We start from the raw sequence: 17,508 nt of genomic DNA, 5'->3' as shown, positions 1-17,508 counted from the left end.
GTACCTTTACCAACTGTGTGTTGGGGCCACAAGCTCTATGCTAAAACCTCTACCCTTGTAGCGCCAAATAAAGATGAATGAGAGGAGAATTTTTTGAGAATTTGAGGACTCCGCCTCAACTTCCTGGTGCGACCAGTTCAACATGGAGCTACACAGCAAAAGGTAGCACTTTATTTAATGCTGCCTTCAATTAAGACTTTTGGTTTTTAAATAGGACATTTACAGTTTGTTGTTTTACGTAACACTTGTGAAAGCCATTTTGTTACAGCAGAGTGCATTAAAAACATCACCTACTGTACTTTAAAAGTACGTAACTGCCTTTTACCCACCAACAATTTATCTAAAGAAACTGAATAATGGATTCAAAAGATTAGATGAGAAGGTCTGATAAGGGATTCAAATTTGATAAAAAGCTTTCAAACTCCAACCTGAAGTGAAACCTAAGCTCGACGGGCTGGCTCTCACCTCCTAACAAAGGCAAGATAAAAACACAGAGCGGCTTTATTGAAGCTCTACAGTGGCACAAAGCTTGATTAATGTGACATGCCGAATGCTTCCAGCCACTTACAGCGGGGGAGAAAAAAAAAAAAAAAAAAAACATGGAGCCATATGCCCACAAGAGCATGTATTAGGTATGATGATCTTCCATGGGAATAATGACAATAACCGTTACTGAGCCACCCCTTTCACACAGGGTCCCCTGAAGCCCCCCTCCCCCCTCCCCCCGTACACTCAGCCACTTTCAAGTACCACAGATATAATCTGCTCCACTTGCCCAGCTTCCTGCGACCATATCATTGGCCATTGCAGCAATTTGCCTGTGTGCAGCTCAGCACGGGTGACAAAAAGCCGGTTCGCCTACCTGGTAATTTCCTTCCATTCCCGACCTAACCTCTGCTGGGGGTAATGGCAGAGATGGAGAGAGGTACGCCGGCAGCTGCCGCACAATAAAGCAGCTTCCCCTCTGCGACCACACGCCATTATTGCATTACTAGGGAAGAGGAGGGGACCCAGGCCTCAGAAATAGCGCAGGGTCTAATTACTGGGTCGTTCTGATGTCGTGCTGAGGTTGGACCGTGGTCACGAGGCGAGCTCGGTTTGGCACGGTGCTGCTGAATGGTTTTATTGAGCGCTAGCGCTGCGGTGTCAGGGAGCAGAACGGGAAAATCTGTGGACCTTGATTTGTGCACCAAGGTCATTTTCACCAGTTGGCCTAGTGACAAAAAGTGAAGGCCATTGTGACCTGGTCAGTTCTTTGCAGCTGTAATCCAAGAGCACAAGAGATTTGCAGCCATTAAAAGACCAGAGCACACAGTTCATACAGTTATTGCACAGTATCTCCTCATCTTCAAATATCTTCATAAAAGCGTCCTTTTATTGCCAATCTTATCTATAATACTGGTGTGATTTTAGTCTTATTTAATATTGATTCTTATATATTGTTCATATATATTTCATTATTTATCTAAAGTTCCCCTCCAGTCATTTATTTAGCCCTGATAAAACCCCTAAAAATAACCTGTTCATCAATATTACATATCTATAATTTTTTTCCAATGTAAAAACATCCCTTTGTGCCTTAAGTGTAGCTCTAAATCTTGCTCTCATTAAAAATGTGCAGATCTATGAATATGCAGATAGGCCCCGCCCACATCCCTGCCTGCTGGTGCAGCGGCTCGTAACCAGAGCTCTGTTCACACAACCAGGAAGTCCCGTCCCGCCACCATTCTGAATATTGTGCTGTATTTCATCATCAACCATGAAAAAAAAATCAGTGAGGTGTGAAAAGACCTCTCTACTGACAAACTTTGACTAGATACAAATCATTACAGTTGTCCCTCGCTATAATGCGGTTCACCTTTCGTGGCCTCGCAGTTTCGCGGATTTTTTTTAGCGCAATTTTGCATGCTTTTTTTTTTTTTACTGGACTTATTATTCTAGGAAGGTTTGAACTTTGAGAGTTTAAACGAGAGAGAAAAGTGAGAAAATGTTAATGCCTGTCTGAGAAAAGTGTATAAAGTGTGTAGTGAGGGGTTTTACAGCCTTAAAACATCTAGAATAATTGTAAAAAATAAAGCTGACTACTTCGCGGATTTCGCCTATTGCGGGTTATTTTAAGAACGTAACTCCCGCGATAAACGAGGGACCACTGTAGAGTCAAGGTCACACATTTTAGGAAACAGAAACATTTTTGAGAGGAGGGGGATTGTAATATATGCCCCGTTGGGAGGCTACATGTCACCATGTTGGTCAGTGGGTCGGTTGGTAGTCAGGTCCAGAGGGTCAAATCACAAAATCTGTGTTCATGTCCCAGATAAAAAAAAAAAATAAATAATAATAATAACAATCCTTTTGTAGTACAATGAAAACTGCTTTTGGTTAAAAGCTCAGGTCTAAAAATGCAAATGACACTCGAGCACAAACTGACAGGCTTCATGTGTCACCGATGCCCACTGGCAAGGCAAAGTGTGCTTAGGATTTTATGCGGTAAGAAAAACAAGATGATACAGATCAATTTGTTTTGGTTCTCTTGGGCTATTTTGAGGAGCCCAATTAAAAAAAAAAAAAAAAAGCATCATTAAAATGTACCGTTCTTGTGCAGTCATGTTTTCACAGGGATTATATAACAAGGGGCAAAGAGCAGTCATTCAGCCAGAACAGACAAGGCACTTGGGTAAAAGGAGATGAAAATCCATCGCTGTTTAGATCTCAGAAACAGAAACAGAGACAGAAAAAGGAGGCATGTGGTGCACAGGAAGGTCTTTGATCTTCATAGGCAAAGATCAGGCTTTGTGAATGAATCCAACTGTTGTCCATTAATTATAAGTGGAAAAAAGCCAAATATCATCCACTATGGTGCTGCAAAGCTTCAACGGAGCTATATATTACTCCAGCAACAGGAGGAGGAGATGAGACACGGCTGTTTTTAGTGAGTTTACTCAGCTCTGTAGTGGCTGGACTTTTATCCATAGTGCCATCCAAGGGGTGCTGTCTGGCTTCAACAGGGATGCCAATAAAAAAAAAAAAAAGATCAACACCGGGGTCAGTGTCACGTCCTACAGTTTTTGTTTTTTGTTTTTTTTTACTGCACGATGCATTTTAAGAGTGGAGCTTAACCCCCTGAACCCCAAACCCGCCGGCGGGATAGAAAGACATGTATTTTTTAAAAAATCGCCAAAATTCAATCGTTTATCATAGCTGGAAGCTTTAAAAACCTATTTTTGAATTTGAATTTTCCGACGGTCCCTGAATGCAACATGTCCGACTTCCGTTTAGCGGTAGAAAAAAGGACGAAACTAAGCCTAAAAAAGTGATTTTTCATTCGAATCATTTTATTACACGTGCTTCATTCAACAATTCGTCAAAAAATAGTCGTTTACTCAATCCAGATCATTCAAAAAACAGAAAATTCTGCGGTCTTCAGCAGATCTGAGACATCTTGATTGATTCAGGTGAGTCCACCAGTCGCGTGACAAAAATTCACTGAATTTCAGTGTGAAGGCAGCAGTAGTAACATGGAAGGGCTCAAGGCAGTAAAAACGCCTAAGTTTATACAGGTTGGAAAAATGTTAATATTTCAGGAAATAAATCATGTGAAGCCCTACTTTTTTTTTCCTGGATCAGTGACACTTGTGGGCACCTGAAAAAATGTTCTGTACATTTATTCCAATGTTTCTCGAATTTTGTAAAATAAATTATCCAAAAAAATCAGTTCGCCTTTTTTATTTTTTTATTATTTATGGCACTATAACTCTTTCATACTGTGTGAAAGACATTTTTAATGGCACTTGTAATTGCAGTGAAAAACAAGCCCACAGTGAGCCAAAATGTGAGGGGAGCAGAAAACACCCAAACACTGCTTGGGGTTCAGAGGGTTAAAGTTAACAAAAAAATTATACAACAGTTACTCCCAGAGGTATTCCATGGGTGCTGATATACAGTCTAACAGCACTCTGTCATTTTGCTGTTCAGTATCACACAATAATTCAGTAATTCAGTAATAACTGTTAATTGCATTAACACCTGGGATTTACGCTGTAACATTAACAAACTTTGCACCGCACGGGCATAAAGACGGACACATTTCTAAAAATAAATGCTGATGTGTGAGGACAGAAGTGTGGATACCAGAGGCTGTTTAGTTTTTTGCCCCTCTCTGTTGCCGCTGCCTCCCAGGCTGTAGTTTTGGTTTTGGTGCGGGCTCAGGAAGCTGCATTACAGGCGGTTTTCAGGGCAAGAAAGTAGCATGAGCAGGTAATACGCTGGAAACCTCCAGGCAAGCTAGCATATGGTTGGGAAAGTGTTTATGTTCATTTCAGTTGCTGCCATTCATTGATTAAATGAGTAAATCATAATCTGTTGTTTCTTATTACCGTTATTTGATGGATGCTGCTGTGTAAAACTGATGTATCAAAGCAATATCACCCTCAAAGACTGTGCTGTTACACTGAATATCAGCACGGCTGCAATTATCCTCAGCACTTGGCCTGCGGCCCCGTGGGTACAACCGAATCACAGCCGTGCTCATACGCAGTATAACAGCACTCCCTCTCGTGTGACACTGCTTGAGCACGGATCAGTTTTTGAAAAGAAAGTCTCCAGAATCAGATAACTCTGAATGAGTCACCAACATCATCCAGCAGCTCAGCAGCCGAGGCCAACAGCAAGGCGAAGAAAAGACAGAACGGTGACAGCTACTGCCGTATGGTTTCATCTTCACCGGGACCCGTCGTGCCCTCTCCCCGTGTGCCTGGTGGTATGAAACTGTCAAACCAGGCAAAGAATCCCAGCAAACTTAAGACACCTGGCGACAAATCATCCATCACAAGCCGGCAAGGATGCCGAGTATTTTATTTGTTTGAAAAGTCGACAGAGCCGACCGGAGCAAGTGATGATGAAGTGTGTCCAAGTGTCAGAGAGGGCGCCGGAGGCTAGCTGTCCATTCAAACAGCAGGACGGTTTCTGCCCTCATCGCTCAGCATCTGAAACTTCTCAGAGAGATTAAGTCTGGTATTTTCAGTCAGAATCTTCTGCACAGTTTGACTTTGGTCCGCGACCCCTGGAGTTGATAGGCACTTGAAAGCTAAAAAGACGTTCCACTGCTGGAACAGGGGCAACCGGCAGAGATCAGGGAAGACTGCACATTAAAAATAAAATTTCAAGACACAGTTTTGGATATCAATGGAAGCAATTCACATCCAGTGTCAAGAAGCACCACTGCAATTCTCTACGATGGATTTGTGAAAAACTGGGCTTTTTGAGCTCAACTTACATCAAGAAGGAGCACAGCGAGCGACTGACCAGGAGCTCCATGTCTGCCTCTTCTCCATCCCTGCCTCAACAGGGCGGATGTGTGCAGACTCAGGTTTCCCACTGATCGTAAGTGTGTGTGTGAGTGTGTGTGTGTGTGTGTGTTGGCTGTCAGAGGGATGCAGATTGTACGCTTTCTCATACATTTTAGACTGGAGTGACTCAGGATTTTGCATGTTTTGAAAATTTGCTCTGACTGAAAAAAAAAAAAAAAAAAAAAAACATTTGAGAAATGCTGCTGTAAAATGACAAAAACCTAATGGTCTGAATTTTTATTGTTGCCTTTAATGTACTTTAGTTACTCATGCTCAAAGTTGTGTTTAAAATGAGCATTTTAATAACGTACAGTAAGGTGAATAGTTCTTAAAAATAGTTGATACATGTTCCGAGGCCAGGGTTAGAAATTATCTTTTTTTTTCCGAGGATTATTTTCCTGCTTGATTTGATGTCGGCATAATTTTACTAAAGTATAGGCAAAATAATCTGGTCCACTAAGTTTTGTTTAATTCAATCACACAGCCTGTCTCTTGCTTTTTTCCCCACTCAATACTGGAAACTGAATACAGGCCTTATGGCAGAGGATGGTGCTGTTTTCCCTTCTGTGTTCCCAACAGGTCTACTGCTCACTCCTCCACTGTTCTCTTTTTAATGATATTGGCGGATATTAATTATACAGATGCAATGGTTTGCGGGATGTCAACATTTTCTACGGCTTTCGACTGACAACTCATTTATTTTCTGATCAAAAACACTCCAGTTCTCTTGCCCAGAACTCATTGGACAGAAGCTCACAGTCACACACTCCCTACGGGGGGCAGCAGTCGAATTTATGCACGAATATTTGACGGCTCAACAAATACAACGTGAGGAGGATGAAATGCAAGAAAGGGGAACCTGTAACACTTGAAATTATCAAGGTCATTTTCCTCGTTTTTAATTACACTGGCATTTTCTAAACTTTCAGGAACATTTTCACCTATAGGGCTCTATCTTGTGCCACCCGCTATCCGCTGCCACGACCCGCTACCCGCAAATTGCGGATTTAGGAACTTCCGCTATCCCTAAACGGTATCTTGCGCCACCCGCTACCCGCTCTCCGTTATGCCGACTGCATCATTTGCGCCTGGAGGTGCGTCGTGGGCGTGTTTCATGCGCTATCCCTAAAGTTGCTATCTTGCGCACACACTTTAGGGAAAGCGGATAGCGGGTGGTCCTGACCACCCGCTATCCGCTATCCCTAAAGTTTGGGCTGTTAGGAGAGCGCGCCCAGACGGCTTCAATGCGCGCCCCAACGGAGCCTCACCACACACACGGTCGGACTGATACCGGGACGCCGCCGGAATGGACTGAGTATATTACTCATATAGACTGTTTAGAGGAAAGACTGTTTTAATTGGACACTTACGCCAGCACGTTTTATTGTTTTATCATAAGCCAACAGCTATGCTATATTTTTATTTTTAATATTTTATTTGCCCAATCTACCTTGTCAATAAATTAGTTTACACATAGTTCCACCTCTGCCTCTTGTGTGTGTGTGTTGTGGCCGAGGATTTTACTCAATCAGTACAACCTTGTGACACGTCCACTTGGACACATGTGGCTCCACCTCCCGAATTAACTCGCCTATAATATAATATATCATATGTATATAGCCACCTTGCTTTAGCCTCAGTAGAAGCCCTGAGAAAATCTACCTCCCTCTCTTCATCGCGGGTTTAGGATTTAGGATTTAGGATAGCGCATCCTGCCCTTAAAGGCAATGGCACCTGGCACACTGATTGGTTTAACTGGCGTAACGCCCAAAACATGCCTATGCATAATATAGCGGGTAGCGGAGGTGTTTTGCGGATAGCGGGAGGTGCACAAGATAGCAACTTTTACGGGGGAACGCCTCTTCCCAAATCCTAAATCCGCAAATAACGGGTTTAGGGAGTCTGGCGCAAGATAGGGCCCATAGTCTCTGTTAATTTATGACCCAGCTGGGATTTGAAGACGACCAGCAGATGGGGAGGAGGGCGGGACTCACATTACACGGAGCTGAGCCACAAAAAAAGCTGCAAACTGTGGCTTTTTGTAAGTGCACACTATGGTACAGGGCCAAAATGAATACTTAATATATTATTGATCAGTATTTATTTTTTCTTTGATTTATTTAGTGTGAAAAATAATGGCAAAGTCTCACAGGCTTCATGACAGTCTCCAGTAAAAGACTCTCCTCGCACCAGTGGGTCCTGGATAATGTTTGTCATGACACAATACCGTAAAGTACACAATCATTTAGAAGCCATATCTAACTATCAGTGATCCGCAGCCTCCACTAAACACTGTATTCCAGGGAAGTGTGTGTGTGTGTGTGTGTGTGTGTGTCTTCTGTAGCTGACTGTGGGGTAACTGGCCGCCGCCCCCAGAGTCCTGACTCAGGTAATGATGACAAAGACCTGCCGGTGTTTTAACTGGAGGACTGGGACTTTGTTCCCCCTCACGCCTCGTTTCTGCTGAACACACACCAGACCTCTGCAGCTGCTGCAACACACTGCCGTCTGAACACACACCGCCACGGAAACAGGAGGCCGTTTCTGTACAGTTGCTGAGTACGTTATATATCAAAATTCAATACATCACAATGCAGAAATGTGACAAGACGTCCTTCATTCAGTTCTCTATTGAAAATATATTACCGGCACTTTTGTCATGACAACATGTTTGGGTCGCAGCCACTGCTAGAAAATCTTGTGGCTCAGAAATAAACATGACTCTGCACGTCTTACTGTGCTTGTTCTGAATCACAAAGCCCAAATCATGTATTGAACTATATCATGAGGTAAGTATGTCGTTCCAGTGGCTATCAGGTTTCTTAGATGTCGATTCATTGCAGCGCTCCATACCTCGCATGAATGGCACCAAGGAAACTCTGACCGCTTTGACATATCCGTAACTATCAGTGTTAAATTTGGCAGCTGATTTTGATTTAGTGTTAGTCTTAGTGTTTTGACAAAAATGCATAGTAGTTTTAGCCACATTGGATTTATCTGAATTATTGTTCGTTTTGTTCCAATTTTAGTCGACTAAACATTATAATTTCATATATACACTACTCACAAAAAGTTAGGGATATTCGGCTTTCGGGTGAAATTTCAGGATGAACCTAAAATGCATTCTAACCTTTACAGGTGAACTTAATGTGACCTTCTGTAAACTTTTGAATGCACATGTCCAGCTGTTCAATGTTTCAGTACTTTTTGCACAAGTTGCTGTTCTCTAACAAGGAGTTTAACGGCAAAATTCACATCAGGTGTTTGATGCTCCAGCTCATCGAGGTCGTATCATTAGGGAACGGCTGCTGGAGACTGGGGTACCTCAGATGGAGTGGCCTGCACTTTCTCCAGACCTGAATCCCATAGAAAACCTATGGGATCAGCTGAGTGGCCGTGTAGAGGCTCGGAGCTCTGTACCCCAGAACCTCAATGTCCTGAGGGCCGCCCTTCAAGAAGAGTGGGATGCCATGCCTCAGCAGACAATAAGTCGACTTGTGAACAGCATGAGACGTCGCTGTCAAGCTGTAATTGATGCTCAAGGGCACATGACAAGTTATTGACACTGACATTTTTTGTTGTGGTATATCCACCACTGTTGTTGGCTTTTGATTCAAGAAATTGTTTGAGATGAGGAAATCACCAGTGTATGCTTCTACTTAAATGCCCTACTTTCATGATATAATATCACTGTAGCGTGAACTTTTTACATTTTCCATAAATTTCACCCAAAAGCCAAATATCCCTAACTTTTTGTGAGTAGTGTAATTTTAGGCAGGGCAGCACACTGAACTTCAGCCAGCGGCAGGGCGGCACACTGCGAGGTTATATTTTGAGAGATGCACCAAACGGAGGAATTTTGAACGTCTGACAGTCGACTAATAACATTTTGGTCTCGTCAACAAAAACCAAACGTACGTGTCCTCGCAGCTGTTATTATCTACGATCTATTTTTAGCGTTTCTCGTTTCGTCTTGTTTCATCATCATCATCATCATCTTGTTTCATCTTCACTGATGAAATTAAAGATTTGAAGGCATCTGATCACTTCGCATCAGACTCTGGCTTCATGTTCCACACTTTGTGCACTAAAATGAGTCACTGAACACTAACTTACAGACTGAATCAACAGTTGCTAAGTTGCTTTGGATAAAAGTGCGTACCGCGTTATGTCCATCTATTGTGAATTTCATGGCTTGCTCTGTATGTGACCTGCGTTTTCACTGCCGAGCGTTTCGTTGTGTGTTACGGTGCTTCAGTCACGCAGACACATTCCCTTACACTTGGCAATTAAAGAGCCTCTGATTCTGTATGAGCTTTCCACTTAATTACATTCACATATTTCCTCTCTCTCTCTCTCTCTGCACGCAGGAAAACAAAGACGTCACTGTTGAATAATGAAGGCTCTTCTGTTGGGAGAGGGCCGGCCCTCACCGGCCATCTGCACACTGACAATAATGTGTGACTGCTGAAACAATAAAAGGACAGCCTGGCCATTAAACACAAGATAGACCGTCTGATACTGTAACCAGCGCAGTATAACCCTTTTACACCTGGGAGTTTTTTCCATTTCCGTGACAATCTCCATCACCGCAGAGGCAGAATCAGACCGGGTCGCTAAACCTAAGCAGAGCGAGCATCAAAGCCACAGAGCCTTTAACAAAGAAAGTACCTCTGACTGGGGGAAGGATGCAAAATCTATTTTTGAAGGTAATTGGCTTGTGGTTCGGTTGGGTACAAACGGGTGGAAATGAAAGGAGGAGGGGGGAGGAAAATAATAAAAAAAAAAAAAAAAAAATCAGGTTATTCCATCTAATTAGGTTAATTTCCATGTTGCTTTGATTCCAAAACTTTCATTTAAAAGCTGAGGAATCCAGATCCCAGACTTTAAAATGGATAGAAAAAGAAAATGGACTGAAAACAAGACAGCTGGATAAATATGTAGGTGACACAGACAGACATATGAAGGCTGACTGGTTGGTGAAGAAATAAAACAAAAAAAAAAAACAGGTCTTTTAAAGAACCACTTTAAAGAAAGATCTTCGTGGACCCAACTGGTTTCACTGGTTCTTTAGTAATTTTTCAGAATAAAATGTTCTTTGAGCGTTTTAAATCAAATGACTGTGTTCAGGTTGAAAACCAACATGAACGTGTTGTTGGCCGTTCCTCCACGTTCCTTGTTCCTTCATCGGGTTCCAGACGAGCTGTTAAAAATGTCAGCTGAGACGTTTTCTGATGGTTTATAGAGCGAGACATTAATCCATTCACTGAGGAAATAATCTGCACATTAATCCATTCACTGAGGAAATAATCTGCACATTAATCCATTCACTGAGGAAATAATCTGCATTCTAATTCTAACTGTTAGCTGCTGCCGCCACCAAATAACTCCAATAAACATGAAGAACCTTTAGCACTTTAAAGAACCACAGAAAGTGTGTGAAGAACCAACCCCTAAATAAAGAGGTTCTTCAGCTGCTGATGGTTCTTTGGAGAACGAGAGAGCGTTTTGATGAACCATTTAAGATCCAGTATTTTTTCTGAGAGTGCAAAGTGGAGCCATGTGGTTCTTTTATACGAGTTAGGAAAGAAAAGTGTAAGACAAAGTCAGATTTTTTTCTTGCAAATTTACGAGTTTTTTCCAGAATATCTCAGTTGTGACCCTCTTACGCCGTCGTACAAACCTGGACGCTTCTTCTTTTTTTTTTTTTTTTCTTTTGTATTCCTGACACAGAGCCGGCCGTGCCCGTGACACAGCCGACCCCCGAGGCTATAAATAGTGTCCCCTGTGAGTCTGAGTCAGCGGCCGAGTGTGTCGGCCCGCTGAGCGTCTTCTCTGCTGAGACGGACCGTCTGCCAGCCTCTCCCGGTACAACTTCACTGGCACGTGGATTTGGAGACAGGAAAACATTCTGCTGTGTGTGTGTCGCCTGTTAAGTGACACACACACACACTGACATGTCAGTAACACACTCGCTTGCAGTGTGAAAGCAGGAAACTGAACGTCTGACATGAAAGGATTTATAACATCACTGTACCGCTGCTGCAGGAAACTGTTTTTTTATTTTTGTTGTTGTTGTTTTTTTTAAACAGATGTTGATGGTCGTCCTCGCTGTTGGGCTTGTTGTGGGCAGTGATGTCACCAGAGATAAGCCAATCAGAAGAAAGATCAATTAGTTATACTTATTTTATTGTTGTTGTTTTCTTGTATTTTGGTTTGTTTTTTGTTGTCCTGTTTTATTGATTGATTGATTTACTTACTCACTTTATTTAGTCCTGATTTCCTCTGTCCTGATTATCTCGGTTTATTTTGTCTCTGTTAGCTTCTCCGTCCAAGGTCATATTACATATTTTTCAGTTTTTTTCGTTCTTTTTGACTTTTTGTTTTCAAATTCAGTTCAGTTTTAATTCATTTTTAAAAACAGCTTTGCTAGTTTCGTTTCCTTTTTTGTTTTTTGTTTTTTGAAAAGCCTTAGTTTTACTTTAGCTTTTATTAGTTTCAGTGTCAGTTTTTGTCTTTTTCTTTACTTTTTGTAATATGGTGTTCTTGTCGGGGCGAGCTTCAGAAAAGTCAGAAAAAGTTTTGTGTGACAAAAAAATCAGACCGTTTAAAAAAAATGTATTCACAGAGGACAGATGACCAACCAAATAAATTGACAAAAACTTAAGAAATGTTCTCTTTGTAAACAGTTTTTTTTTTTTTTTTTGTTTTTTTTTTTTTTTGTAAAGCCTCGTTTTTAACAAAAATGCTTTGGGATGCTTTCATCCTCTAGGATAATTATACTGTATGTCTCTCAGTTTATGTGCTAATGATTTATTAATGTAATTAAAGTTGAAGTGCCTTTAAGCAGAACATGACGAGGAAAAAAGTGTTTTCCACCGTCCCTCTCTGGCCTGAGCGCTTCATCATCTGTGCTCATGTCAGGGTCAGAGGTCAGGTTCATTTGCGTCTAGGTGTCCTGACCTTTGACCTGCTTATTATCATTTCCTGTCGTGCTGGTGCTTTGGTCGGTGCCGCTCCACTCGCCGCGCGGCGCTCTGGGTAAGAGCAGCTTCTAAGTACAAAATGCAAATACTGGAGAGGAGAGGAGCTCCAGTTTCTGCTAATTAGTGACTGTCTGCAGAGTTCCCACTGAAACCGGCCGGCCCGCTTTAAACGCTCTTTTTCAAATAAAACGGCTGTAATTTGTTGTGCTTGGTGTTCTCGCTCTTATGTGGACATCTCAAACAAAACTCGTTAGACTGATAATTACCCAGCAGAACAGACAGAGGAGCCTCATCTTCCTCGGCTAAGATGCAAAACGTGTTTTCAAGCGTGCACCAAAATTAAATGGCGGGCCTCGGCTTTGTAGCCGGCACCATGAGGGAAATTTAATTAACATGGCTCTCACCTCAAGGCGGTCTGTTCCCCCCTCCCAGCCATCTCAACTACCTGCCTCCGCACCCCCCACCTCTGCCACTGTCTAAATACCACATATAAATAATGCAGAGGCCTTTGCATCTAAACCACCGGCTCTGTTTCCTGCCAACAATGGGAAGGGAAAACAACCTTGAAATAGGAAGTGTGAGATGAAAAAAAAAAAAAAAAAAACTCTTTCAGGTTCACCTTCAGAAGACTTGGAAGGAGAAACAGCTGGCATTTGCCCGTGGCTTTAGAGGCTAATGCTAATTAGTTGAGGCTGACAAGTTTCACCCAATAGATTAGAGGGCCATTTCCACTGCCAATATAAAAGTAAATTAGGTATTTAACTGCCAGCATCAACCTGCAGGCTGTCGCTGACTGATGTCTGCTGTCTGTTTTATGTGTCTGACGTCACCACGCGGGTCAGGGCAAACTGGGCTGTTACAACGGCCGCCTGCATCCGTTTCAAAAAAAAAAAAAAAAATCTTCTACATCCACAGCCAGCATTTTGATGTCACGCTGCAGGCTGCACCGGCGTCGAAAACCTAAATAAAAACAGCCCCGAAATCAAAGTTGTGATAAAGTCTGTCGTCCACAGCTGCTACCTGAATCTTCTGAAGGAATCCAAACTGAGGTTTCTTTCTGATGTAAGCCGGATCCGGTTTCCAAAGCTGTTTCAATGTGTTTTTTTTTTTTTCCCGTTTTCAATTTCATGCTAGTTTGGTTCAGCGTTGAAGCCGCTCCCTGCTGAAGTCTCTCCTGTGTCGCTGCACTTGGTGAATAAAGTGATCGTGATGAAGTAAAAACGAGTCAGTAAAACGAGGCGGCCGTTACAGAAACAGCGACTTCTCTTCTTCGTGCTTCTTTTTCCACTTTCGACTTCTCTCTGCTGCCCTGCACACGTCACTAGAGACATTTCCCTCCACGGTTCATTGTAATGCACATGTCATTACATAAAACGGCAAAACCGTGAATACAATCTGACGATCTATTTTTCTGATACAGAATGAAACATGGAAGCTGTTTGAGGTTGTAATTAATTTTGCAATGATTTACTGATAACAAACACAAATCTCTTAAATGTAGCCCCGAAACTTAATGTACATTTACTTACATTTTACAGCTAAATATAATACACACATAAGGGAAAGTGGTATTAAATGCCAGACAGTAAATGTAATGTCTGTGACCACCTGTTGGAAATGATCCGATTCAGAAATCAGAAATAGATTATTGATCCTGAGGGGAAACTGGGTCAGCTACAGATGCTCAAATTCTCAAGAGAAAAATTAAATAGAAAATAGAAAGAAAGAGAAATAGAAAGACATAAGAAATATAAAATATGTGCCTTACAATTAAAAAAAAAACAAAAACATGTGCATTATGTATAAGGTTTTATCAAAAGTATGTGCATTAAGCCTAAATATGTAAATTTAACCCACAAAATATAACAATAAAAATACAGAAATATAATATTGAGCATATAAAAAAGTATACCTAAATATCCCAGATATAAACGAGGATACTGCACTGTTGAATTGTTGCCAAGTCCTACAGGTATAAACTATTGCACAGTTAAAAAAAATAAATAAATAAAAAATCAGGGCGTGTCTTTCCAATACTTTGTGTAAATCAGACGGCCTCAGAGCTGCTGTGAGGTTTATTTTTTCACTTTGGTACGGAGCCTTTACACTGAAGCTTTTGTGTTTCCGTGTTGATGTGCGTGTCGTTGAGCTGCCGTGCACAGACATCAGTTTGCATGCACACAGGCTTTTTTCTCATCAAAGTGTAACAGTGTGCAGTTTGCCTCTTACCGAGTTTGTTCCCAGCACCTGCAGGTCCGGCTCTCTGGACTCCAGCAGCTTGGCCACCATGTGGAGGAAACTCTCCACGAAGGGCTTGATGCTCTGGGAGTGGCAGGCCATCAGCAGCTGGTCCAGAGCCTCCATGGCGATCACCACGTACCTGCAGACAGGTGAGCACACCCATCCACTCATCAGCTGATCACATCTGTTTTTGCCTCTTTAAAGTGTGCCGATCTCTGAGCCCATCAGCTGATTTTAGCCTCTGGGGGGATGATGATCAATTTTTCAGGTTTAACTGGAAACAAGCCAGAAACCACTTCTGAAAACACTTTTTTTCTTCTATGACGAGAGTCAAACGTTACTCAAACAATACACAAACATACTTTTTGGAGGTGTTTTAGGTCTAGAGGACATTTCAGCCAATTATTGTGCCTCTTCATAAAACCAATGCAACTACAAACAACAACTACCCCGACTACACCGGAAACAGAAGTGGAAACCAGAACACTTCAGATACCTAAATCTTCCTTCTTACCTGGAAAATCCACCATTATAACAGCAATCCACCAAGGTGTGACACACCTGGCTTTTAAGGGGGACGGGAGACGGCACTCTGATTGGTTTACTGCATGTTATCCCCAACCAGCCTTTTTTTCCCCACCATTAAAATGGTAAAAGTGGACTCGGATGCACCCTGACTGCACGTGTACGATGCTCTGCACACCATGCGCTTAGATCACTAAAACAGAGCATTTTAACTCAATAAGAATTAAGGGCGAGGAAATTCTCATTTTCAGATTTGTTTTGGGAAAACAAACTCCAGCTGGCTACAAACACCAAATCATCAGTCCAGCGATATCGTTATTAACGCTCCAACACCCCACGCTGGTCGGACCAAACTTTAAATCACAAGGATGTTTCAAGACTCCCGAAACCACCGACAGCTGGGTGAACTGACCTAAAAGTGAACCGCCTTCAAGGACTCCACATGTTTATGCAGATGAGTTTCAGTAAGTGAGAAACAGCAGGGAATGAAGGCTGTGTGCTTGGCCTTACATGGCCTAAAAGTCGGAGGAGCGGCCGCGTTACTGCCGTGTCAAATCCCCGAACCCGCTGGGAAATGCCTGATCGAATGAGTGACGCTCTCTCCTGCTGATGTCAAGGTGCTGCATGTTTAGTTAAAGATAAGCAATGCAGGGAAAAAAAAAAAAAAAAAAACATGGACTCCCCATCCCCAGATAAGTGAGGTTTGAATATTTGGTACAGCAGGATGATCAGTCTGGGTGAACCGTAGGAATGGGATTATGTATCAAAATTCAATTTATTGCAGTGCAAAAATGTGACAGTACAAATCGTGGTGGTAATAAAAATGAGCCGGCTCACTCGTCACAATTTCAGTCAAATCATATCATGAGGTAAAAATAGCGCACCGTTGTTATGGACAGTGTGTGTGTGTGTGTGTGTGTGTGTGAGTGTGTGCGTGTGTGTGCAGCCTGAATGTTCTTCCCAACTTTTTCATGTCAACTCTCATTAAGCCCCACTTGATTAGTGATTTAGCCCTTGGGACCAATGTCTTGTGAATTAAACCTTTGAAAACCTGGCAAATTCACTTGATTTCTTTGAAAAAGGTGGAAAAAGGCGATTTACAAGTTAGCGCGAAATTACCGGAAACATAAATTTTAAAAAAAATTAGAAAATAGATAGAGAAAATAGAGAAAATTAGAGAAAATGGACAAAAAAAAAAACTCCCAGAAAATTTGGAAAACAACAATAACAACAACAATAATAATAATATGAATAATAATAATAATTTTTTAATGTATCTTAATGTTTTAATGAATAAAATAAAATATATGTATTCAATGGAAATATAGCAAAATAAATTCAGAATTATTAAAATTATGTATTTAAACATAATTTCTTGTGTTTACATTTTTTATTGCATTTTTATTTCCTTAGCATCACCTTTTTATACTGATTATATATATTTATATTTATATTGTTTTATTACCATCTACTGTATTTTTATTTCTTTGAATCGCATTTGTATATTGTTTTATTAGCTTTGAGCATTTGTATTTTTAACATGTAAAGCACTTTGTGAGTTCTCTCTGTGAAAAGCGCTATATAAATAAATTTTACTTTACTTACTTACTTACTGTTTAAATGGCTGTGAGAGGCATGAGAGTCTGTGCTCAGACGCCTTTAAATAAATTAAAGTGAAATTAAACTATTCCTTTTCCTTTTCATGTTCTGATAAGCTCTGCTCTACGGTGAGAAGCTGTAAGATGCAGAGACGGACTTCCAACAGACGCCTCCGTCCGGGAAGCATTCGACTCGACGAAGCCGCCACACAGCCTCGAGCAGGGCTGACATAACAAGCCCAGCAGGCCGCCGACCAAATGGATCTGGCGTTTCTTTCAGTGGCAAATGTGCCTCCGGCGATGCCAAGTGGTTTGGTAAGAACACATGGAAGATTTGCAAATGGAAAAAGCGAGGCAAATGCTTCTGCTCTGTGTCCCCTTCCTCTTTGTCTATCCAGAGGTTCTCCTCGCTGCCTGGCTTGTCACCCCGAGGAGGAAATAAATAATTAATTAAATAAATAAATAAATCACAATTACCTGCCATTTCATCCATTATACTCGCTGTACTGATTTGGCACTATACTGTCACTCTTCTTTCACAAAATACCTGAAGGACGCTGTCTTTTTTGGGCCCACGACCCTTTTTAATTACTTCAGAGAAGGCATTTTCTCTCCACACGTTAGATCAGAATCAGATATTTCAGAGGGACAGAAGCAGAAAAGGATATTTAACATCACAAGCGCTGTTCTGATGAGTTTACAGACAGCCTTGGTCCACTACTTACTGTGTCACTAAGGACAAAACTGCAGCTTTTTCCTGTCCTTGTGCCGCGTGTCTGTTTCTACTGTGAAGCACTGAGCCGTCGCGCGGCG

At 41.7% G+C, this 17,508-nt stretch overlaps 1 protein-coding gene across 2 annotated transcripts in view; it reads right to left on the bottom strand.

Moving 5' to 3' along the window:
- efr3a (EFR3 homolog A (S. cerevisiae)) overlaps positions 1 to 17,508 on the bottom strand; it is a 216,968-nt gene that overhangs the window by 116,537 nt on the left and 82,923 nt on the right. For both annotated transcript variants that reach the window (XM_030073685.1, XM_030073686.1), the window contains exon 4: positions 14,561 to 14,711. In XM_030073685.1, the coding sequence (XP_029929545.1) occupies positions 14,561 to 14,711 (151 nt within the window). The remainder of the gene's footprint in view (positions 1 to 14,560; positions 14,712 to 17,508) is intronic.

Source organism: Myripristis murdjan, chromosome 17, assembly GCF_902150065.1.
Source record: "Myripristis murdjan chromosome 17, fMyrMur1.1, whole genome shotgun sequence".
NCBI classification, from domain to species: domain Eukaryota; kingdom Metazoa; phylum Chordata; class Actinopteri; order Holocentriformes; family Holocentridae; genus Myripristis; species Myripristis murdjan.
Note: the sequence above shows the minus strand (reverse complement) of the source record. Positions and strands in the feature narration are given on the sequence as shown.